Source organism: Cucumis melo, chromosome 2, assembly GCF_025177605.1.
Source record: "Cucumis melo cultivar AY chromosome 2, USDA_Cmelo_AY_1.0, whole genome shotgun sequence".
Classification (NCBI taxonomy): domain Eukaryota; kingdom Viridiplantae; phylum Streptophyta; class Magnoliopsida; order Cucurbitales; family Cucurbitaceae; genus Cucumis; species Cucumis melo.
In genome coordinates this window covers 5,044,524-5,069,528 of record NC_066858.1, presented here as the reverse complement: position 1 = coordinate 5,069,528, position 25,005 = coordinate 5,044,524, and the positions used below count along the sequence as shown (strand labels likewise).

The following is a 25,005-nucleotide window of genomic DNA, read 5'->3' as shown; positions in this document are numbered from 1 at the left end:
AAGTAGGTCTCAAAGAGTCTCTTTAGAACTCAAGGACACATATGAACAACTTATAGAATAGACTGTTTATATATGTCCTTGCATGATGTGAAATTAATTGCACATTAATCCGGCAGATTTTTAATTGGCTCAATTAGTCTTACAACCGCTACTTCAGCATCGCTGTTTTTCTGGTTTTGTAATTATTTGTTAGTTGTATGGAAACGGTTCAAGTATTATCAAATATTTGGATTCGCGGCATTTTAATCATTGTCTCTGATCTGGTTTTTTCTTGATTGTTTTGTAGGAGGCTGCTATGCTATTAATTGTCTTTCTTTCAAGTATTCATGCGTGTTTTTTAAGTTGTATTATTCCTTCCTAATGATGATATTTTCCTTGATTTTTGGCAGATGGCTTCAGTGATTGCTGCAAATCTTTTAACAAGCATAAAACTCATAGATTTGTTATGCGTTGTAGTGACGTGGGTGTTTTCTATTATAAAACTTTATGCTAGATTTGCAAGTATGTTATCAGTCATTACAATTGCAATCTCTCTTTGTATCTCGGTTTTCTTACTATATGCAATGTTTTCAGGACATCACAAAAGCAAGAAAGATACCGAAGCGTGCTTTGCCTATTATTTGCTTCAAAGAAGTCAGCCCCCCATTGTCGGATGCTTCAAACACTTCCATTATAGATTCAGGTTATTTGACTTAGCTATAACTTAAAGCAAGCTTCATTTTGTTGTTCTAGTCTGCTGTCTTAGCCTTGTGTTTGACTTTGAGCATTTTATCTCTAAGATATATATTTAGTAACATGTTCTAAGGTTGTTTTTCTTTCCTTGAAATAAAAGAAAGTAACGTAAATAGGCTTAAATCTCATTTTTCTGAAAAACATATTTGGGAATAGAAAGAAAGCTGCTAACCACTTTAAATTACACTAACCATTTGAGGCTATGATTTTTATTTTAAGTGGTTTTTAGAAGTTATCTCCTGCAACAGGGTTAGCTCCTTTGACCAACATTTCAATTGAGAGTTAGCTATCATTCTCATTCTGGAAGGAAGTATATTACCCATGCATGGACTAGGAATTTGTTTTCTGTCCTTTCACGTAAAGTAGCTTTTCTTTCTCTTGAATCATAAGGTTTTTGTTTTCATTTTGATTCATCTCCAAGTATCAGCAGATAATGAAGTTACTATAACTGAGATTTACTTTTCAGCTTATTGTGTTGATGTTGCTTATTTCTTTATAGATTGATATTGGTTTTCATAATAATGTTATGTAAAAAAATGTTGATTATTCATTTGGTGGGCAATATTAAGAACTTTTCATCCTTTTCTGCAATTTCAGTACTTCAAACAGCTTTGTTATTCATATAAATGGTTTATTTGGATATTGTTTGTAGATAATTGAAGTGATATCGGGTTGAAAGTGTAACGACCCGACTCCTTATACTGAATCGAAGTCATTACCAAATATAGAACAAGTGGTTTAAGTCATAAAAAAATTTTTTAAAACGCATACGGTTTAAGAAATTTCATTTATAAAATTCAAACAAGGTAGTCATGCAAAAATGTAAAAGCGTTCTGAAGTCCTACTCGGGCCCTATCTACATAAAAGATGGTAAGTGATGAAAAGTACTCAAATTCAAATGCGAAAATCTGAAATAAGAATAAGCGGAAGCGGTAGTCCCTATGGCCCTCCACGGTCTCACTTCGGGTCGCTCGCCAGCTTGCCCTTGCCCTTGCCTCGTCCTCTACCTGAAAACATAAAACGAAGAGAGTGAGTATAAAAATACTCAGTAAGGGACCCACTACTAGTCCCACTAGGTGCCTGTTAACTTCCTGTTAGAGTCCTGATAACTGGTACCCAATCTCTGGCACGTTCCCGAACACGTGCAATCATGCGCTCCCGTAGGAACGTAGCTCTGGTCTTCGGTGCCCCGGGGGACACCTAGGACAGTCGGGATGCGAGGACCCCGTCGAGTCACTCGAGTCATATCTATATCCATGCTAGACTGGTGTCCCGTCGGACCACACAGTCCTCAATAGGTGGTGATCCCGAAGGACACCCATGCAGGTACGACTCTAATAGATTAAGCTAACAGGTACCCCAATTGCAGTATACATACACATGGCATCAGCATATAACATGTCACATAAATCATCTCTACACTCTCCGTCCCGACATTCGTCGTAACCATAACAGCTCTTGCCACACATAATAGATTATAGCATAACTATATCGTCATTTACATCATACTAACGTTTATCTCAGACAACGTACAGTCTAATCCTTAACATGAAAAATCGGGGCATACATGGTCTCATACTTCTAAACATGAAGCTAGTAGTAGAATCTCTTACCTGGAGATCTACTTGTCGAGTCCTAACCGCGAGGCAGTACGCTTTCCAAGCGACGAAGTCCTAACTGTTTGATATGCCAAAATTCGTAATTAGGTCGCCAACGACTATCGGTTCAAGACTCATTTGAAATAACTTACCCTAGAGAGGTTGCAGTGCTCGAGCCCCCCTGCTGAAGAATTCCCGCGCTGCAGCACTTACTTGGTCCAAGACGTCCCTTAAGGAAAATAACTAAATTTTAGTCCCAATTTAATTTAATTGACGTCCGAAGCATGGAGTCTTACTGGGAAATGCCACAAAAATTAATTAAATTACCAAAATCTAGGTGGATGGAGCCAATTTGGTCTTGGCGGCTCGGCTGGAAGAAGACAGGGATCGGCTCGGCTTGGCGCAGGCGCGGCTCGGCTCGGTACAGGAGGCTACGCGTGCGGCTCGGCTTGCAACAGGGAGGAGATGCGGCTCGGGTTCGCGGAAACGCGCGGCGCGGCTTCCCACGCGGACGCGGCTCACACGCGGAGAGGGCTGGACGCGGCGCGGCTTCGGTTTCGGCTTCGGGCGCGCGGGCGTGGAGCGGCTCCGGGTTCGTTCGTCGGCTGGAGGCACGCGCGGCGGATCGGCTTCGAGTGGCGGCTGCGGGAGACGGCTGTGCGCGGATCGAAGCGGCTCCCTTCGGCTCGATCGGAGCGGCGCGGCTGGCTGAACTTCTCAGATCGACGCGGCGCGGCGAGCTTCGGCTGCACAGATCGGCTTGCTCGATTTTTCCGACGCGGCTGGAAGCTCGGCGGCGGCTCGGTTTCGACTTGCAGGCGCGCGGCTGGTTGGCTTCGGCTGTCTCGGCGAGTTCCGGCTGCGCTGCGTCGGATCTACGCGGCGCGGCGTGGCTGGCTGCAGATACGGCGCTCGGCTGCGCGGATGAGGAGCGGCTCCGGATTCGGCTTGCAGACGCGGCGCGGCTGGGATGGTGGTTCGGCTCTACTACGGCCGGCTCCGAGGGTTATTTTGCAGCTGGCGTGCGGTGGCGTGCGGCGGCGTGCGGCGGCGGCGGAGAGTGGCGGCGGCTGTGGTGGGAGCAAAGTGGGGCTAGGGTTTTCTTGGGAAGGTGATGAGTTTCACGCCTCCCAATGCCCCCTTTTTAAAAGAATAAAAGAATAATAAAAGATAAAATAAAACCCACACCAATTTACTTTCTTTTCTTCTTTTATTATTAATTTCTTTTCTACTTTAGTCCAATGGCAACTCTCCTCTCTCTCTCTTCATTAAAGCCACCATTGACCCTTTCCAAGGCATTAATTAATTTGTTGCTTCACAATTAATTAATTTATTTCACCCTTAAACCTCAACAATTAAATAACCAACCAAGGAAAATTTTAACCTTAATTAAGTGTAAGTCAAAATAAATCTCATTTCATAACCACTTTAGAAAAATAAAATACTCTTGAGATGAACAATGGAACTCTAATCTACTGGGGCGTTACAACCTTCCCTCCTTAGGGAACTTTCGTCCTCGAAAGTTCTAATCCTCGAACAGCTCGGGGTACTGGGCTCTCATGTCCTCTTCTTTCTCCCACGTGGCCTCTTCCCCTTCATGGTTCTGCCAAAGGACTTTGACCAGTGGAATTTCTCGACTGCGAAGCTTCTTAACATCCCTCGCCAGGACCTCGACAGGCTGCTCCTCGTAGCTCAAGTTCTCGCTAATCTGTAGTGGCTCGAAGTCCACCACATGTGTTGGGTCTGCGACATATTTCCTCAGCATGGAGATATGGAATACGTCATGCACTGCCGCAAGGGATGGGGGTAGCGCCAAGCGATAAGCCACGGGGCCAATCCGCTCCAGAATCTCGAACGGCCCTACGAAGCGTGGACTCAGCTTCCCCTTCTTCGCGAACCTCAGAACACCCTTCATGGGTGCAACCTTCAGAAAGACCATATCTCCCACTTCAAACTCGAGGTCCTTACGTCGTACATCAGCGTAACTCTTCTGTCTGCTCTGGGCTGTCAGCATACGAGCTCGGATCTTCTGTATGGCTGCGTTGGTCGTCTGCACTAACTCGGGGCCTAGCATCCTCTGCTCTCCAACCTCGCCCCAGCAGACAGGGGATCTACAGCACTTGCCATACAGAGCCTCGAACGGTGCCATACCGATGGTAGCCTGGTAGCTGTTGTTATAGGCAAACTCCATCAGATGCAGATGGGAGTCCCAATTTCCTGAAAACTCTAGTACGCAGGCTCGCAGCATGTCTTCCAAAATCTGGTTCAATCTCTCTGTCTGACCATCAGTCTGAGGGTGGAATGCCGTGCTGAAGTCCAACCTCGTACCTAATGCGAGTTGAAGTCCTTTCCAGAACTTCGATGTGAAACGGGCGTCTCTGTCTGAAATGATGGATACGGGTACTCCATGTAGTCTCACAATCTCTGTCATATATAGCTGCCCCCACTTACTGGCAGTGTAAGTGGATTTCCCTGGCACGAAATGGGCCGACTTCGTGAGTCTGTCGACCACAACCCAGATCACCGTGTAGCCCCTTAGGGTCTTGGGCAGTCCCGTAATAAAATCCATCGACACGCTCTCCCACTTCCACCCTGGCACACTCAAGGGTTGCAACAACCCTGCTGGATGCTGCCTAGGTGCCTTCACCTGCTGGCACACCAAGCATCTACTGACAAATTCTGCCACAACCCCTTTCATGCCCCTCCACCAATAGACACTCCTTAAGTCCTGGTACATCTTCGTACTCCCAGAATGCATGGTAAACGGGGAACTGTGAGCCTCAGTCAAAAGCTCCGTCTTAACTGCGCTGTCTTCCGGCACACACAGGCGTCCCTCAAACATAAGGCCATCGTCAGAGGATATGGAGAAGTCTTCACCTTGTTCTGTCTCTACCACACGACGCTTCTCTGCCAAGTAAGGGTCGTTCAGCTGAGCAGCAATGATCTTTTGCCTCACGGTTGGCTGAACTGCCAACCGAGCCAACTGTGCGGTAACCTCACCTACTGAGACTGCAATCTCGGCTCTCTCAAAATCCCTGAGTAAGGGGGTCTGCTTGGTGATTAGCGCTGCTGAATGTGCCACTTTCCTACTCAGCGCGTCAGCCACTACATTTGCTTTGCCTGGGTGGTATAGGATCTCGCAGTCGTAGTCTTTCACCAACTCGAGCCACCTCCTCTGCCTCATGTTCAACTCCTTCTGAGTGAAGAAATACTTCAGGCTCTTATGGTCGGTGTAAATCTGAATCTTCTCGCCGTACAGATAGTGCCTCCATATCTTCAGTGCAAAGACTACAGCTGCCAACTCCAAGTCATGGGTAGGGTAGTTCTGCTCATGGATCTTCAACTGGCGGGAGGCATAAGCAACTACCTTACCTTGCTGCATCAGGACACAGCCCAGTCCCTTCTTGGAGGCGTCACTATAGATTACAAAGTTTCCCGAACCATCGGGCACTGTCAGGACCGGTGCAGTCACTAGCTTCTGTTTGAGCTCCTGAAAGCTCCTCTCGCAGGCTGGGCTCCAGACAAAAGGGGTTCCCTTTCTGGTCAACTGGGTCAACGGGCTGGCTATACGTGAGAAGTCTTCCACGAACCTCCTGTAGTAACCTGCCAAGCCCAGAAAACTTCGAATTTCACTAACCGTGGACGGTCGAGTCCAGTTGGTCACCGCTTCAATCTTTGCGGGATCTACTGAAACTCCCTCACTGGAAACCACGTGGCCAAGAAACGTCACCTTCCTTAACCAGAATTCACACTTGGAGAATTTGGCATACAACTTGTTGGCTCGAAGGGTCTCCAAAACCTGGTGTAAGTGCTTCTCGTGCTCCGCCTCAGTTTTTGAGTAAATGAGGATGTCGTCAATGAAGACTATGACGAACGAGTCTAGAAAGTCCTTAAACACCCTGTTCATCAAATCCATGAATACTGCAGGAGCGTTAGTCAAGCCGAAAGACATCACAACGAATTCGTAATGTCCGTACCTCGATCGAAAGGCCGTCTTGGGAATGTCACCGTCCCTAATCCTCAACTGGTGATAGCCTGATCGCAGGTCGATCTTGGAAAAGACAGTGGCTCCCTGCAACTGATCGAACAGGTCGTCAATCCTGGGCAAGGGGGTAGCGGTTTTTGACTGTCACCTTGTTCAGCTCTCGGTAGTCAATACAAAGGCGCATCGACCCATCCTTCTTCTTCACGAACAATACTGGGGCTCCTCAAGGCGACACACTGGGCCGGATGAAGCCTTTGTCCAGCAACTCCTGTAACTGGACCTTCAACTCCTTTAGCTCGGCTGGAGCCATTCTGTAAGGGGCCCTCGAGATAGGGGCAGTGCCCGGCTCTAACTCGATGGCGAAGTCCACTTCTCTGGGAGGCGGAAGTCCTGGAAGTTCGTCTGGGAAAACGTCGGGGTACTCCCTTACCACTGGTTCGGAAGATAGGGAAACTTCTGGCTCTCTCACATCCACTACGCTTGCCAAGATGCCCCAAGTTCCCTGGCTGAGTAGTTTACTAGCCTTCATGGCTGAGATGACCTTGGGTATACATACCATGCCTGCCCCCCTGAACTTGAAGCTAGCCTCGGAGGGAGGGTTAAAGACAACTTCCTTGCCAAAACAGTCTATATTTGCATGGTTGGCTGACAGCCAATCCATGCCTAGTATCACGTCAAAGTCCTGCATGTCTAACACTAGTAAGGTCACGTCTAACATACGATTCGCTATCTCTACCCGACATGCCTTTATTTGTTCTTTGGACAACAGGACCTCCCCCGATGGAGTAGAAACCGACAAAACACTACCCAAAGGCTCTACCTCCAAACCCACATGCTGAACGAAAACGGAGGATATAAACGAGTGGGATGACCCAGAGTCAAATAGCACAAAAGCATAATGCCCCAAAATTGGGAGCGTACCTGTCACCACTGTGCCAGCTCGCTCGGCCTCCTGCCGGGTGGTGGCGAAAACTCTCCCCTGCTGGGACGCAGAAGGCTGGGGCGGTGTCGTCTCAAAGGGTTTCCGAGGACACACATCAGCAGTGTGCCCCGGCTGTCTACATCTGAAGCAGACTCCACTTCCAGCTAAGCAACGACCTCCGTGGACTCTCCCGCAGGTAGTACAAGCGGGTAGCTCTCTCAGAGTCCTCCCGGCTGCTGCAAGCTCCCGTCGGTGTCTCCGGAAGACACCTCCTGACCTCAGTGTTCGCTGCGGTGCTACGTCAGGCTGCGTCTCAACCTTTCTCTTCTGTCCCAAGGCTGACCCTCTGCCGGCAGCCTTAGACGGATCGGCTCTCTCAGGCAGGCTCAAATCCAGTGCTATACGTAGTGCATCAGCATGCGTGGCTGGGCGGAGGGCTCTGACAATGCCCTGAAGGTCTAGCCTGAGTCCTCTAACGAATTTCTCCGTCCTGGCAGCCTCATCCCTTACCATGTCGGGAGCAAAGCGGGACAGCATATCGAACTCGGCGTCGTACTGCTCCACCGTCATGTCGCCTTGCTCCAAGTTTAGGAACTCTTGCAGCTTGGCGTGCTTCACATTGGCAGAGAAGAACTTAGCATAGAAGTTCTCCTTGAACTGTTCCCAGGTTATTTTGCTGACATCGCCCCCCAGCATTCTCTCAGCGGTCTCCCACCAGGCGGTACCCCTGTCCTCCAAGAAGAAGACTGCACACTGCACCTTCTGGTCTTCTGGGCACTTCATGTACCGGAAAATAGTCTCTATGGACGTCAACCACATTTGGGCCTTTGTGGGGTTGTCCATGGATCTGTCAAAGGTCTTAGGATTATAATTCCTGAAATCCCGTAAGTGTTTCGCCTCGGCCGACAGTTGAACTGGTACTGGTTGAGCTTCCTCAGGGGCTGGAGGAGCGACGGCCTGGGCCTGAACAGGGGCGGCCTGGGCCTGAGCGGGGGCGGCCTGGGCCTGAACAGGGGCGGTCTGGTTCTGCTGGGCGGCAACGAAAGGCGCCAAAGCAGCTTGCAGCATGTCCTGATAACGCTGCTCCATCGCGGCGAGGTCCGCCTAGGTGACCGGTGCGTTTGGGTCGACTGCCGGTGCAACAGGTGGCGCCTCCGGCTGGCCAGGACCGGCTCCTCTGCCTCCCCTACCACCTCCTCGGCGTGCACCCCTACGTGGCGGCATTCTCCCTAAAATTCACCAACAAACTTTTCACCATAAGAACTTAACACCTTATTTCTAGGTCTTAGACTATTCAGGCAAAACTGTAATCTTAATATTAGCAAGGCTTTAGACATACCTGGCGAGTGCCGAAGGACCGTATAGCCATAGGGTGAAGTAAACCAAAACAAAAAATGACTTACATCGTAGGTCAGTCTACAGAACCTAAAACACTGTGCTCTGATACCAACTGTAACGACCCGACTCCTTATACTGAATCGAAGTCATTACCAAATATAGAACAAGTGGTTTAAGTCATAAATTTTTTTTTTAAAACGCATACGGTTTAAGAAATTTCATTTATAAAATTCAAACAAGGTAGTCATGCAAAAATGTAAAAGCGTTCTGAAGTCCTACTCGGGCCCTATCTACATAAAAGATGGTAAGTTATGAAAAGTACTCAAATTCAAATGCGAAAATCTGAAATAAGAATAAGCGGAAGCGGTAGTCCCTATGGCCCTCCACGGTCTCACTTCGGGTCGCTCGCCAGCTTGCCCTTGCCCTTGCCTCGTCCTGTACCTGAAAACATAAAACGAAGAGAGTGAGTATAAAAATACTCAGTAAGGGACCCACTACTAGTCCCACTAGGTGCCTGTTAACTTCCTGTTAGAGTCCTGATAACTGGTACCCAATCTCTGGCACGTTCCCGAACACGTGCAATCATGCGCTCCCGTAGGAACGTAGCTCTGGTCTTCGGTGCCCCGGGGGACACCTAGGACAGTCGGGATGCGAGGACCCCGTCGAGTCACTCGAGTCATATCTATATCCATGCTAGACTGGTGTCCCGTCGGACCACACAGTCCTCAATAGGTGGTGATCCCGAAGGACACCCATGCAGGTACGACTCTAACAGATTAAGCTAACAGGTACCCCAATTGCAGTATACATACACATGGCATCAGCATATAACATGTCACATAAATCATCTCTACACTCTCCGTCCCGACATTCGTCGTAACCATAACAGCTCTTGCCACACATAATAGATTATAGCATAACTATATCGTCATTTACATCATACTAACGTTTATCTCAGACAACGTACAGTCTAATCCTTAACATGAAAAATCGGGGCATACATGGTCTCATACTTCTAAACATGAAGCTAGTAGTAGAATCTCTTACCTGGAGATCTACTTGTCGAGTCCTAACCGCGAGGCAGTACGCTTTCCAAGCGACGAAGTCCTAACTGTTTGATATGCCAAAATTCGTAATTAGGTCGCCAACGACTATCGGTTCAAGACTCATTTGAAATAACTTACCCTAGAGAGGTTGCAGTGCTCGAGCCCCTCTGCTGAAGAATTCCCGCGCTGCAGCACTTACTTGGTCCAAGACGTCCCTTAAGGAAAATAACTAAATTTTAGTCCCAATTTAATTTAATTGACGTCCGAAGCATGGAGTCTTACTGGGAAATGCCACAATAATTAATTAAATTACCAAAATCTAGGTGGATGGAGCCAATTTGGTCTTGGCGGCTCGGCTGGAAGAAGACAGGAATCGGCTCGGCTTGGCGCAGGCGCGGCTCGGCTCGGTACAGGAGGCTACGCGTGCGGCTCGGCTTGCAACAGGGAGGAGATGCGGCTCGGCTTCGCGGAAACGCGCGGCGCGGCTTCCCACGCGGACGCGGCTCACACGCGGAGAGGGCTGGACGCGGCGCGGCTTCGGTTTCGGCTTCGGGCGCGCGGGCGTGGAGCGGCTCCGGGTTCGTTCGTCGGCTGGAGGCACGCGCAGCGGATCGGCTTCGAGTGGCGGCTGCGGGAGACGACTGTGCGCGGATCGAAGCGGCTCCCTTCGGCTCGATCGGAGCGGCGCGCCTGGCTGAACTTCTCAGATCGACGCGGCGCGGCGAGCTTCGGCTGCACAGATCGGCTTGCTCGATTTTTCCGACGCGGCTGGAAGCTCGGCGGCGGCTCGGTTTCGACTTGCAGGCGCGCGGCTGGTTGGCTTCGGCTGTCTCGGCGAGTTCCGGCTGCGCTGCGTCGGATCTACGCGGCGCGGCGTGGCTGGCTGCAGATACGGCGCTCGGCTGCGCGGATGAGGAGCGGCTCCGGATTCGGCTTGCAGACGCGGCGCGGCTGGGATGGTGGTTTGGCTCTACTACGGCCGGCTCCGAGGGTTATTTTGCAGGTGGCGTGCGGTGGCGTGCGGCGGCGTGCGGCGGCGGCGGAGAGTGGCGGCGGCTGTGGTGGGAGCAAAGTGGGGCTAGGGTTTTCTTGGGAAGGTGATGAGTTTCACGCCTCCCAATGCCCCCTTTTTAAAAGAATAAAAGAATAATAAAAGATAAAATAAAACCCACACCAATTTACTTTCTTTTCTTCTTTTATTATTAATTTCTTTTCTACTTTAGTCCAATGGCAACTCTCCTCTCTCTCTCTTCATTAAAGCCACCATTGACCCTTTCCAAGGCATTAATTAATTTGTTGCTTCACAATTAATTAATTTATTTCACCCTTAAACCTCAACAATTAAATAACCAACCAAGGAAAATTTTAACCTTAATTAAGTGTAAGTCAAAATAAATCTCATTTCATAACCACTTTAGAAAAATAAAATACTCTTGAGATGAACAATGGAACTCTAATCTACTGGGGCGTTACAGAAAGCTAAGCGATTGTGTAGAAATGGTCAAGCGACCGTTGAAAATTGAAGACTGAGAAGGCATTTAGGATTTTTAATTATTTAATTCTTGTATTAGAATCTTTTTTCATGTACTATTGTAGATTATATATAAACATAATATTAATATTTTATTTTGTGTATTCAAATGTAAAAGACAAATGTTATAGTTTCTAACATAATATGAATTTCATTGATTTGTTGGCGTGTGAAAAACATATTTACCTACATTGACCCAATGTCGGTCTATAGGACAATAATGTAACAATTAAATAAAAATAAATTTGTAAAAATGAATAAAAAAACTAGGCTTTAATGTCGGTTTTAAACCGACATATCAGAGTTCAACCGACATTAAAGGGCTTCAATAACACTATCAAAGATGTCGGTTGAAACTGACAAACCGACATTAAAGAGGGCTTTAATGTCGTTTTCAAACCGACATTAAAGCCCAACCGACATTAAAGGGCTTCAATAACACCATCAAAGATGTCGATTGAAAACTGACATTAAAGGCCTTTAATGTCGTTTTTAAACCGACATTAAAGAGGCCTTTAATGTCGTTTTTAAACCGACATTAAAGCCCAACCGACATTAAAGGCCTTTAATAACGCTCACAAAAATGTCGGTTGCCAAGTGACATTAAAGGCCTTTAATGTCGGTTTTAAACCGACATTAAAGGCCAAAATTCTTCTAGTGTGTAAAACATAATAGTCCATGAAGCATGAAATTCATAAAGCATGCTTAACCATTAAGTAACATCAGTCAACGTTTACACAACATCATGTTATGCATTTTCAGCTACTATCAATGCATAATCCATAAACACATGTAGTCTCTTAATTTTACCTCAAGATTAGCTAAAACAATTAATTCCTAGTTGACAGCCAAAGATTCCCAATTCACTCGATCCTAAACATAAAGGGAAAAATTCAGTAACTTCAATCAATAATATAATGGCCAACCTCTCTAATTTTTTCCAAGTCGACTTACTAACAATTAAGGTTGAAACCAATTTTGTAACGCCCTTAGCTTAAGAGAGAGACATAATGAACCAATATCCCAAAAGTCACTTTGTAAATTTCGTAACTAAGATAAGAAGTCAAAGTGTTTAGGCGGTGTGGTGATTGTTGACTAATGTGCGTTTATGTGAAATGATGTGTTTATATGAAAAGGTAAATTTATGTGATTTTATGTTTTATGAAATGATGTTTACAAATGATATTACACGAAAAAAATTTCTTAAAACCTCACTGAGTCTGTTAACTTATGTTTTAAAGTTTTACTTCTAGGTGATCAAACGTTAAGGCCAAGTAAAGAAGGCTGAAAGGCTTGTTAGGCGAGAAGAGCTGCTAGGCGTTTATATCTTAAGTGTAGGTGTTAATTATGCATTCTTGGACAAGTATTGTAAAGTGTTGTAATCGCGTGACTTAACTTAATAAAAGGAATGTTTACACCTCATTCTTTGTGTTAAGTTGTTTTTATCTGCTAAGGCATGTTTTGCAAGCTAAGTTTAGAGGCTAGGCAATTAAGCAAGGCTTTAGGACCTCAAGATCGAGTGTTTTTGGCGTTTAACGTGTCATGATACTAAAAGTCATACCGCGTCTCGCATGGCAAATTTTAGGTCTCGTGCAAGGCGGGATATAACAAGCTTCTCATAACTAAGTGGAGCCGTGCCACCTACACCCTCAATACTTACCAGACCGCGTAGTAAATATCAAATGCCTAATAAGTGGAGCGACTTCTCTTTTATAACCTTAGCCCTGGGCTTACATGCCGAGCTTTCTTAACACAGCAGCGGAATACAACAATGTAAATTTCATTAGCTTCTTCTTAATGCTTAGTTCACTTTCACTTTTACATCACTCGACAGACGCAAGATAATACAACGGAATGAATACAAAACTTTTCTTTATTACCTTAACACTTTTACCGAATTCAAAGATAACTTAAACTTTTCCTTACAACAAGACTTAAAACATGATCTTATGACCACCTTTTAACTAGCACAACTTTTCCAATCTTACGTTTGATTTGTTCACCTCCTCATGTAACAATGCACCTTGTTCTCTCTTAGCCACCAAGGAGCAGCTTTTCGCATCATGGTCTTTAGGGATCCAAGATCCCTTTCTTAAACCCTTCCTCTCAAGTCATCAACATCCTAACTCGAGTGCAACCCTCCACAACCCTTTTTTCTTTGCACCGCCGAACACTGCTTGTTGCAGCAGGTACCTAGAGGTGTAAAGGCACAAATTATCCTTTGCCTCGATCGCCTAGCCACCTCTCTTAGTGGACTGCGTTTAAGGATATTCCTCCTCTGACTCTGCTTTCTGGCCCTTTGGCTTCCTTGGCTTGGCCTCACCAACTTAGGTATTGCTCTCATCTTCCTTTTGAGCGGAGCCATTTGCGCTAAGAAATGATGCGCTTACTAATTGGCTCCTTAGACACGAGATAAGATGACACAGCTGTCATGCCATGTAAGGCTACAGAGTAACTCTGTCTTCCCTCCTTAATTAGGCTACAACACTTGAGATTCATCTTTCGCTTGGTTTCAACGCCTGACAACTTGAGGAGGGAAAACTTTAAAACATAAGTCAAACGAACTCAATGAGTGATGAATTGAGGAAATCCTTCTAGGAAAAAACAACAATACTCGAATAAAAATATTAACAAGATTAGATGACAGAAATTAAATATATATTAATAAAATTAAATTAATATAAATTTAATTCATATTATATCTCATATAATATAAACTTTATATTATATCATATATAATATAAGCGATAGTTTAAATCTCTCATATAATCTTTAGTGCTAATATGAATCAAATCCATATTAATTTAACCCATAGTTTATTTATGAATCTTATACGTATTATTATTATTATTTGAATCATATTCAAATATTAACTTCTCTCATCAAAACTTTATATTATAATGTGTCAAATACATTATATTAATTGTATCATATATAATTTATTCCCTTTAATCAATTTCAACAATTCAAATTAAACCAAAATAAATTTGATTCTCATTTATCTTTATTGAGCTAACAAAGTGACCTTATCGACCTACTGATTAAAGCTCCAATGAAATGAGATTAATTAATTAATTAAATTCTTTAATTAAATTAATTTCTTTTCATTAACTATTAGTCATTCCACTAAAGACTGATAGTTGCACGCTTCATACTGTAGATATATTTTTTTATGTCCATTAGATATAACCAATCAACAGTGCAATGACCCTTCACAAATTGCTCGTAAGTATAGCTAGGCCAAAAATTACCATTTTACCCCTGTAATTACATCTAACTCCTTAAGTACCATTGATTCTTCTAATGAACAATAATTATAGTCCTACTATAACTGAACTCCTCTCAGGCCAAGGGAGGGTGTGGCACCACATTGTTCAAGCCCTGGAATCAGCCCTTAAAAGAGCAATTTTTCTACTTACTATATTTATAGAGAATGAGTGAATTCCTTTTTGTGTAGCTGTGTTCCCAACTTCCCAATCAGACGAATCCCCAAAATGGTAAGCATATTGAGTCGACGACATAGGCCACTCTCACCCATGCAAATCAAATGACCGCCTTCATAGGCAAGAGTTCACAACTCACTTAAGATTCAGGTCAAGTCACCTATGGTCATCATTGTGAAATGTAGTCTCAACTAGTAACGGTGTTAATAAGAGAGACTATTCATTTCATGGTCCGATCTTATACAAACTTTTTGTATAGAATACCCCAACTCTAATTTCTCGACATGAATGATTAGGATCAAATCATTTGTAACACTTTAGAACAATTGTAACAACTACAAAGTAGGTCGTATTCGTAGTGTCACCAGAATAAGGTATCCAGCCTTATCCATTTATTACAGACCATTTAGGTTATCACTTAAACATGATCCACTTATATGTCTCCACATATATGTTTAGGTTACAAAAGATAACCTTGGATGTTAGTTTATTGATTTTGTTGGTTAATGCAACTAAATGTCAAATAAAATAAAACACTTTATTTTATTATATTAATAAAATGTTTGTATAATATATACAATTACAAACTACAAGATCATGAGATTTAGGACATCAACCCCAACAGTTATCACATAATAGCATAAACTTTATAGATCAGGTATTACGAAAGAAACTCCAAAATCATTGCCTCAATCTGAATCGGTGCCCACTTTGTAAATATAACAATGAAACGACAAACCACTTTTTCATCCATTGTGACTTCACAAAGAAAATATGGAGGAAGATCGCAACACAGAGCAGGAATGTCCACAAACTTTATTCCAAAATATGCACAACAATTACTCCAAATATGCAAAACAATTACTCGAATGCAAAGGGAATCATATACTTCAATGTGACTGCTGAAACTCTATGGATCTAGTGGAATGATCGCAACCAAAGAAGTTTCATATACATGCATGTGTGAAGTCTCATCATTTGTTGATATCTAACAACTTTTTATATACAAATGAAACAAAAGAAGAACATGAAGATTAACAAGAAATTAAATATATATATATATATATATATATATATATATATATAAAGTTTATTTTATTTTATTCATTTTGTAGCTAGGACGTTTTTGGCGGTCCAACTACTATTTTGGATAAACATAAAATTTCATTTCAAACTAAAGAAAACAAACTCCTTCATACCTTATTAATGAAATTGAAAGCACATGAAAATACAATACAAGAACAAATTAATAAGAGGGACAATGTAACTCAATGTGATGGATCATCTTCAATTTTTGAGGAAATTTTCAAACCACTTGGCAGAGAGTTTTGGAATTCTCTTCAAATTGTTTTTGTAGTCAATATAAGTGAGGCCAAAACGAATCACATATCCACTTGCCCATTCAAAGTTATCCAAGAATGACCATGCAAAATATCCTTTCACCCTTACACCAGCCCTACAATGAGTTTCAAAAAATATCACATCAGAAACATTTTTCCACATGAGAATTATATTTCATATTATTAGATAACTCATGAGATTCCATTCTATCTAAAAACTAGGATGATGAGAGATTTTTTTACTTTTTAATGTAGCCTTTCAAGATGATTTCTTTTTACGTCCACTCTTTTTATGTCAGAAATATGGACTTCAATGACTCCTAAGACTGTATAAGATAAAACTTGAGCTTTTATCTTAATTTCGATGGGTTATGAGAAGAATATGGTCTTTGTATTTTATAAATATTGTGAGTTTAATCTCTTGACCCTTTTATTTTTCTTATTTTATATAGAATTATCAACAAATATATCAGTTATATAATCAATTAGAACAATATTTGATGTGTCTTAATTGGATTCATCTTTTTTTTAGCTTACTAGCCAAATTTCAAAAATAAAAATTATCTTTTAAAAGAAACTTTCTTTTTTTCAAAATTTGACTTGTTTTTCTAAACCACTAGTAGGATGTGTATGTATGTATGGATGAGTGTATATATCTATGAATGTATGTATATATCCTTTTTTATATATATACTTACTGAATTGCTTCTTTAAGAGCCATCAAATGATCATGATGGTATTTCACTCTACGTCTGTCCATGAGCATTTCCTTAAGCGGAGGACCTTCAATATCAAGGTATCCTACAAACATATGGTTCTTAATTAATAAATGCAATCTATATGTAATTTTTTTAAAATATATTTTTGTTAAAACAGGATTGTATTTTTTTCTATTGTTACATACCATTCTCTGTGATATAGATAATTGGATTCTTGTACTTGGTCTTTGTGTAGATCAATAGGTCTTTAAACCCTTTTGGATAAACAGCGAGCCAAGATGTTGCATTAAACTATGTAACATAATCAAAAGTTATTATTAGTTAGATTGAATCTTTTCAAATGTGATAACAATAAGGATAGCAAGAATGAGGAATTACTGTAAGACATTTGCAAATTAATCTACCATCGTCTATTAATGATGAATATGAAATTTTGCTATATTTTTTAGATATAATTTGATTCATTTTGTTATATTTAAAAATGCCCTAAGAATATATGTGTAGAAAAATTGGCACATAAATTACCTTTGGACCAATTGAGACTCCATTTCGATCAGCTGCAACAACACGAAAAGTACATTATAAAATATTCAATCAAAATACTTTAAGAATCTAACAATATAATGATTTATAGCCACAATATCAACATGATTGTATTTGCAACAATTAGATCAAAACTATTGTATATGGTTAAAAAAATTAGGAAACTTTGAGAAAATAGATAAAATAGTGTTGAAACAAATGAATTGTTGTGCTGTAAAATGAACAAACTATCTTGAAAGAAGAAACGTTTCCAAAACTTCAAAATTGAATGCTTGCAGATCTTTTAACAGGGGAGAAAAGCAAAAACCTAATTTTATGACAAGTGGTTCCAACAAATGGACCATTAGTGTGTTTACCAAACAAACATTATATACCTTAAAAGAGAGACGAAATTATATAGTTTAGAGTAATGTGTATGCATACTTGATTGATCAGCTCTATAATCTGTTAAGTAACTTGGTTGAGGGCCAGGTGCATTGGGATTGTCTTTAGCATAATTAGCTGTGTAGTAATTTAATCCAAGAAAATCAATTGAGCCTTTGATTAGAGCAACTTCTGCCTTTGTAAATTTGGGTAACCTCTTCTTTACAAGTTCCCTCATTATAGGTGGATAATCTCCATAGGTTAGTGGATGCAGGAACCTGTCATAAAATGTTTGTATATATTTATTACTTTTATATGTTATTCTTAATATATTAGAGCTACTAAACACCTCCCATTCCTAATTAAACATGCATCTCAAATTATATTCTTAGTGAATTTTCAAAACAAATAATAAACTACTTTTTTAAGGAAAAAAACTATGACTTTTGTTTTTTATTTTCAAGTAGTTAGCCTAATCGATTTTAGTTTTTAAAAATTATGTTTATGTTTGGATAGTTATTTTAAATGATAAAATTGTTAAAAATATTTATAAATATAATAAAATGTTATTGTCCCCAAAAATTGTTAATGGTTGAACTCAAATTTAATTATATATCATCAACATATTCGAAAACAATTATTTTGTTATATTTCAAAACCATTCATTGGTGTTTGTTTACAAATCTTTCCACTAGTTTTTATACTTTTATCATTAAATATTTGATTTAATTCTTAGGATTTTATAATTAAAAACAAAAATAAAACTCCATTGTTTGGATTTCAAAATTTGGCCTAGTTTTTCAAACACTACCCAAAAAAGTTGAAAATGACACACTATAAATTATGCAAAATTTTGCATATAATTCTTCTATTTATTGTATGTCACATACATCAATATATTTTTTAAATAAAAATTAGAGTTCACTAATATTAGTTTGGTCCAATAATATGTATGGTAATCCAATAGTGCTAAAATTTTTCGTCTAAAAAAATGACATAGCAAATGAAAACAAGAGTATAAATGGCTCGTTACTGATAGGGTTCTATCTAAAAATCAGTTAATGATGATATATTGAATAACACATGTCTATCTTATAAATATCATGAGGCTTTTCTAATTTCTTAATATGGGATTCTTATCATGTCTCTTTCAAATGTGCATTTCTATACATGAGTACGCAATATTTCTGAACCAATGAAAATTTAGATTTTGATACTATAAATAAACCTAAGGTTTCATCGTAATGAGTGCAGTAATCTATGAGAATCGGTGGTTTTCTCTATTTCACTAATATGGAAGATCTACACACCATGTGCTATAGCTTTACTTTTCTAAAAGAAATCAAACAAAATAGTTATGGAATGAAAACCAATTCTGTTCATAGTTCTCTTTGTTAGAAATTTTGCTTACCAGCCAAGAGCAAAATCAAGAGATCTAATTGCAGCCTTTTTGTCAGCCTCACTATTTGAATATGGAGTATACCAAATTGACACTAATGTGATACCAATCACACCCTTTTGACGAGCCTACAAATTAAAACCCATAAGTTTGAATATATATATTATAGAGATCAGAGAGCAATCATTAAAGTTTGTATTCCTAATTACATATGTTGGGAATTGAAACTAAATCAGGAATCAATTGTTGAGAGTAATTAAGTAGTCAAGAGACCTGATATTTGGTTTTGTACAGTTTGACAGCAGCCGCATGAGCAAGAATTTGATGGTGCCCAACAATGTATGGTTCGGTGCCAGAATTTCCACCAAGACAGTTAAATGGTTGCCAAGAGGAACATCTACCAGGAGCTAATGCTCCTTGGGCATAGCCTCCCATGGCAAAACTCCATGGTTCATTCAAGGTGATCCAATGTTTTACTCTATCTCCAAACTCTTTGAAGCAAATGTCAACAAAATCTCGAAAGTCATTTCTGTAAAATTGATTTTTAACTAGTTACGTTGAATTTTCACCCAAATCTCCCATCTTTTGAAAATCAAGAGCTCGTTTTAGAATATTTTGGTATAGTTTATTTTTCTAGGAAAATAAAATATATTATGTCTAATCTTTTTTAGTATAATTAAGAATAAATTTGTGTTGACAACCATTTTGTTTTTTGTCTTTGATTTTTAGCACTATTTCTTTTCAATGACTTGGTGTAGTTTGCATTTTTTTTTTAAAGTAAAATATTTGAATTTTTAATCAAATTTCGGAAATAAAATTTTTAAAACTCGTAGTTTTCAAAATCTTAAAAGAAAAAAAAAAAATTAAAGATGCTGACTTAATTTCATAAACAAATTAAGAACCAAAAATCAAATGGTTTCAAACAGGTAAACCATAAAATTTTTCAAAAGTAAAATTAAAAATAGAATTAGTAACCAACTTTTAATCACCACTTTCATCATTAACCCAAAAGAAAGGTTTATTTGATTCCAATCTAAGCATAACTTAGACCTTAGTAGTTAATTAGTAAATATTTCTAAAGTTGAAAGGTTTGGAATAAATATTGATGTCTAAAACAATAAAAATTTTTGGAAATGGACAATTTAAAATTGTCTAGTTGATAATAATTATTACAAAAATACATAAATAAATAAATAACACTCTTTCTAACTCTTGCTAAATTTTTATTAGCTTTCACATAAACCTCAAGTCCAAAGGTTTTTTTTTTTTTTTTTTTTGTATAAGTATTTATTTTATTAACAATCTGTTTTGTTCTTAAAAATGTTATGTAGTATTTTAATTGTATTGCATGAGAGAAATATGGAATTTCGTACTTACACAATTTGATGCCCTAAAAAGCCTCCATATTCATCTTCCAAAGCTTGGGGAGTATCCCAATGGAAAAGTGTGACATAAGGTTGAATCCCTACGAGTTGAAATCAAAAGTCTTTGAGTATTAATCAAAATTAATTAATTCGGTGATTGTGTCCATTTTGATCCTAAACCCTAAATCAAAATAATTGCAGTAGCAAAAGTACAAAAATTGCAATAGATAGCAATTTTAAAATATGATATTTTAAGTGTATCATATATATTTTTTTTCAATTTGCAACGATTATATTACATTCTTTTAGTGTATCATGAGTATATCAATATATTGTATCGAAGATATGAAGTACTTCAAGAGTAAATCAAGTGTATGGATGTGTTTATACTATTTTTTAACGTTAATTAGTTGGACTTTTTTTTTACCATTGTGTAAAAGTAATTTGAAAATTTAATTTGTCTTAGTGTGGAAGAAATTCTTGAAAAGATAATAATAATACTCACCCTTTGCAAGCAATTCATTGATGAGGTTGTTGTAGTATCGAATTCCTTTCTTGTTCACACCACCACTGAGTTTTCCCTCTGCGTAAACAAAAAAGAAATCATCTTATTTTATTTTTATAAAAGTTAAACTGATATGAATAGTCATTGTATGTATGGATTTTATTTGTTTTGTTATCTCTTTAATTAATAGAACTGTTTTTACAAACCAAGTAAGATTTCTTAAATGAGTTGACATTTGGAATTTCTTACTTGGCAAAACTCTAGACCACGCAATTGAGAATCGGTAAGCATCAAAACCCATCTTCTTCATGAGGGCAACGTCTTCCTGCATTATAAACAATTATCCGCATCAATTTCTAGACATATATTATAGGGTTGTTTTCAAATAGTGCAAAATAAAATCCAAATAATAATGTCTATCTCTGCTTACCTTATAACGATGGTATTGATCAACCGCAACATCTCCAGTGCTATGATCATAGATTTTCTCTGCAATTTTAAAGACATAATTTAGCAAGTTTTTAGATTCTCTCTGCAGTCTTAAAGAAATAATTTAGTGAGTGTTTTTTTCTTCTTTTTTTTTTTTCTGTCTTTTAAACAGGTTTCATTTATTATTAGTAACACCCCACATTTAAGTTAATTTTTAATTTCATTATTATTGATGTCAAATTAATTTGAATAGGAAGACTAAGGAAAATGTTTTTGGTGGAATTTAATTAGGTGATTAAGTGTGTGTGTATATATATGGTTAACGTATATTTAATTGAGATGAATCTGAGAGTAGTTTGGAATTTGGTGGAAAAGTATGGTTAATTATATTTTATTGGTATATAATTAAAAGTGAAAAGTGTATTTAAGGAGGTTTCTTAATAGTTTTATTTTATTTGGTATGTCAAATATTAGTTTTTTTAGATTGTTTCAAAATTTATATTTTATTCAGTAAAATTATTGATCTTCCCGTCGATTTTAACTTTTGTTTTGGTTGGATAATGACCTCAACTTAATTCTAAAAAATTGGACATTTACATTATTGTTCATTCTTATAATAAAATCATTTATTTTTGTATAGTTGCAAAGAAATAATAAAAACGACATTTTTGTAAAATTGAAGTCTTTAAAGTTTGGTTATATCCAGGTTTAAAAAAATGATTATGATTATTTTAATAAAAATGGAGATGAATCGATGTGAATCTAGAAATACTCGTGAATAAATGATATTTAAGTTAAAAAATAATTAAATATATCGTACAAGGACAAAATGGTACAAAAGTTAGTAAATGATTAAAAAATTCATTTACAGCCACTATTTTAGACGTTTCTTTTCCAAATTTTTCAAACTAAAATCTATCTTTGATAACTAAGTGATAACTTTTAATTGGATAAATGTGCTAGATGTCGATGCTATTAGTGATAGCTTCTATCAATGATGGCTACTAAACGACGATCTGATATTTTAAAAAGATTACTAATTAACTTTTAATTTCTAACTCTTCGAACTTTTGCTAATTTACAATTATTTTATCCTTACATTATTTTTTAGTTTATTTCTTTAGAAAATTTTATTTGCTATATAATTTTTCAATTAACTAGATAACCATTGTTGCATTATCTGGAGGAGAGCTTAGGTCTAAAGAAGTCGGAGGGTAGGAGAGGTTTGGGGAAGTGAAGTTTTGAATTTGTTTCGTAGGAGTTTAATTTGTCGATCACGTAACTAAAAAAACATTAATTTTATGTATTACCAATCTCTTATATCGTAGGGTACCATAAACTCATAACTCTTCAAACTCTTCAACTCGTTAAAGTTCAAAATCCCAACACAGTAAATTGTCATAACAAAAAAAGAAAAACAAACCTGGGTGTTGGTGAGTATAGTTATCCCAAATACTTGGTTTTTTACCATCTTCAAAAGCAGCACCTTCAAACTATTAATCAATGATGAATGAAATTTAAAATTAAAAAGTAGATATATGATATATATATATATATACACACACACACATAACCAAAGCTTCCTAGTTACAAATTAATTATAGCAAAGGTTGGTTTTCTCTTGATGAAATTATATTGTCCACCAAACATTTTGTAAGTATAAGATAACATGGATTCAATATTATTAAAAGAGAAAAAAACAAATAAACATAGATTTATTTCAAATTTTATTGGTAATTAATAATTAACCTATGAGAACTCTCTACCTTTCCAAACTAAAATAATTGGCATGTCCCCTCAATATTGCTATTCTTGGGTTCACCATTTATCTTATATCTGTTTTTAATTTCTTTCCCTTTTTTGAATCGAATGTTTGATTCAACTTCATGCCTAATATATCATTAAAATGTTATTTTGATTTCTATACTTAAAAATTTGTTCAATTTTAACTCCTATATACTTTAAATTAATTTTAGTCCATTTCTTTTAATAAATTTTAAATATAATTTAATCTATCAAAGTTAATTTTATTCAAAATTGGCTAAAAATAATAACAACAATTTTCATACAATAAAAAATAACGTACGAACATAGTTTCTCAAATTTAGCGTGAAAATGATAATAATTAACTAAAAGATTTTGAAAAACATCATTCATTAACCAAATTTAAGATTTCTGGAAAGCATATGGGGACTAATATAAAAAAAGAAAAACAGTATAAATTTGTTTTCAATTTCTTGAAATGAGATACAAAATCATCAACAAACACACATCCTACTAAAAAAGAATACATTTTGAAGTTTTATTTTAAGAAAATGAAATAGAATTTTTTTTCTTTTTTTGTTTTGTCACCTGATATGCAGATGATGCTGAGCCAAAAACAAAACCTTTGGGAAAGCTACTTCTTCTCACAAGATCAATTGGGATATGGGAAGGTTCTTCTTTTGCCTTTGCGATTACAATTAAACCAACAAATAACACTAAGCTAAGAAAAATATGGCTTTGTTTTGAAGCCATTTTCCTTAGTTTTCTTTATTTTGGAGATAAAACTAACTCATTCTTTGCCCTATTTATACTTGAAGATGATGATGGGAAAAGCCATTGAAGCAAAGCTTCAAGCTTCCTTATTTTATTATATCCTTACTTTTATATTATTATAATTGAAGTTTAAACTTAATTCCATCAGTTTAAGAAGTTTTCAATTCAGTCTTCTTTTTTATATTATCAAATCATTAATTATATCATTATTAGAAGGAAAGAATAACTTATAGATAGAAGTAATGTTGACATATACTCTTATTTTCAAAACTATTAATGATTCACATGCGATGCCTGTTTTTAAGAACTTTGTGGATCCATAATTTTAGTTTTTACGTTACTAAGGTTTAGTTTGGTGTGAAGTTTTCAAAATTCATTTTTATATATTTATTAAATTGAAAATCATGCTAACAAAGTATACTAAAATAACTTCTACCCATTCTATACTTTGTAAACATATATGATATAATGAAATCTCTTTCTAAGTGAAAACATCTGCAAAATTAGTAATAGAAATAAACATTTCAAATGTAACACCAACTACACTAAAATAAAATAGTATTTTATTGACATAAAAGCTGACTTATTCAACTCTAAAGTTTTCTCTCACATATAATAAATCTATTTTGTAAAAGTAAAAATACCAAAGGACAATCTTTATTTTCTAAAGTAAATATCCACCTATATTGTTCTAGTATTGCTCGATCACAGACGGATTTACATAAAGACCAACCGAGGCACGTGTGCCCTTTACATATATTATCGATTTTTGTATTTTAATATTAATTTTGAAGTGTTAAATTATAATATATATTAAATAATATTTTATTTTAAATAAAGTACAATTGTAGCACACTAGTTCTGTCAAACCATCGTAATGTGGCTTTGAGTCCTAATTTATCTTAAATAATTAATTTGCATTATGCCGAAAATAATGGTTGACTTTTTTTTTTCTCTAATAATACATTTTATTCCTAAAGGCAATAAAGTCGTGTGTTTAATAATTTTCTAGATTTTAGTTCTTTTTCAAATTATATATATTAAGAGGCGAATTGTTTTTAAATATAGTAAAATAAATTAAAATATTTATAAACATAATAAAATATTATAGTCTATATGTGATAGACGGTGATAGCTATCATAATACGGATAAAAATAAATACAAGATATTTTGTTATATCTGTCAATAATTTTAAATAACTTTATCATT

General features: G+C 37.8%; 1 protein-coding gene and 1 long non-coding RNA gene across 2 annotated transcripts; one reads left to right on the top strand and one right to left on the bottom strand.

The window, feature by feature from the left end:
• Window positions 1-420: 420 nt before the first annotated feature.
• LOC127148247 (uncharacterized) lies at window positions 421-1,404 on the top strand. Its single transcript, XR_007819103.1, has 3 exons — window positions 421-501; window positions 574-682; window positions 1,385-1,404. It is a non-coding gene; the product is annotated as an uncharacterized LOC127148247 (long non-coding RNA).
• Window positions 1,405-15,673: 14,269 nt separating this feature from the next.
• Window positions 15,674-23,793, bottom strand: LOC103492052 (cyanogenic beta-glucosidase-like). Its single transcript, XM_008452235.3, has 13 exons — window positions 23,610-23,793; window positions 22,681-22,750; window positions 21,259-21,317; window positions 21,078-21,153; window positions 20,829-20,906; window positions 20,337-20,424; window positions 19,233-19,488; window positions 18,972-19,087; window positions 17,621-17,838; window positions 17,180-17,211; window positions 16,840-16,945; window positions 16,634-16,736; window positions 15,674-16,051 (listed from the first exon to the last, which is right to left on the bottom strand). Exons 1-13 carry the CDS (start codon window positions 23,772-23,774, stop codon window positions 15,883-15,885), a joined length of 1,536 nt encoding a protein of 511 aa, XP_008450457.2. The 5' UTR covers window positions 23,775-23,793; the 3' UTR covers window positions 15,674-15,882.
• Between the last annotated feature and the right edge of the window lie 1,212 nt (window positions 23,794-25,005).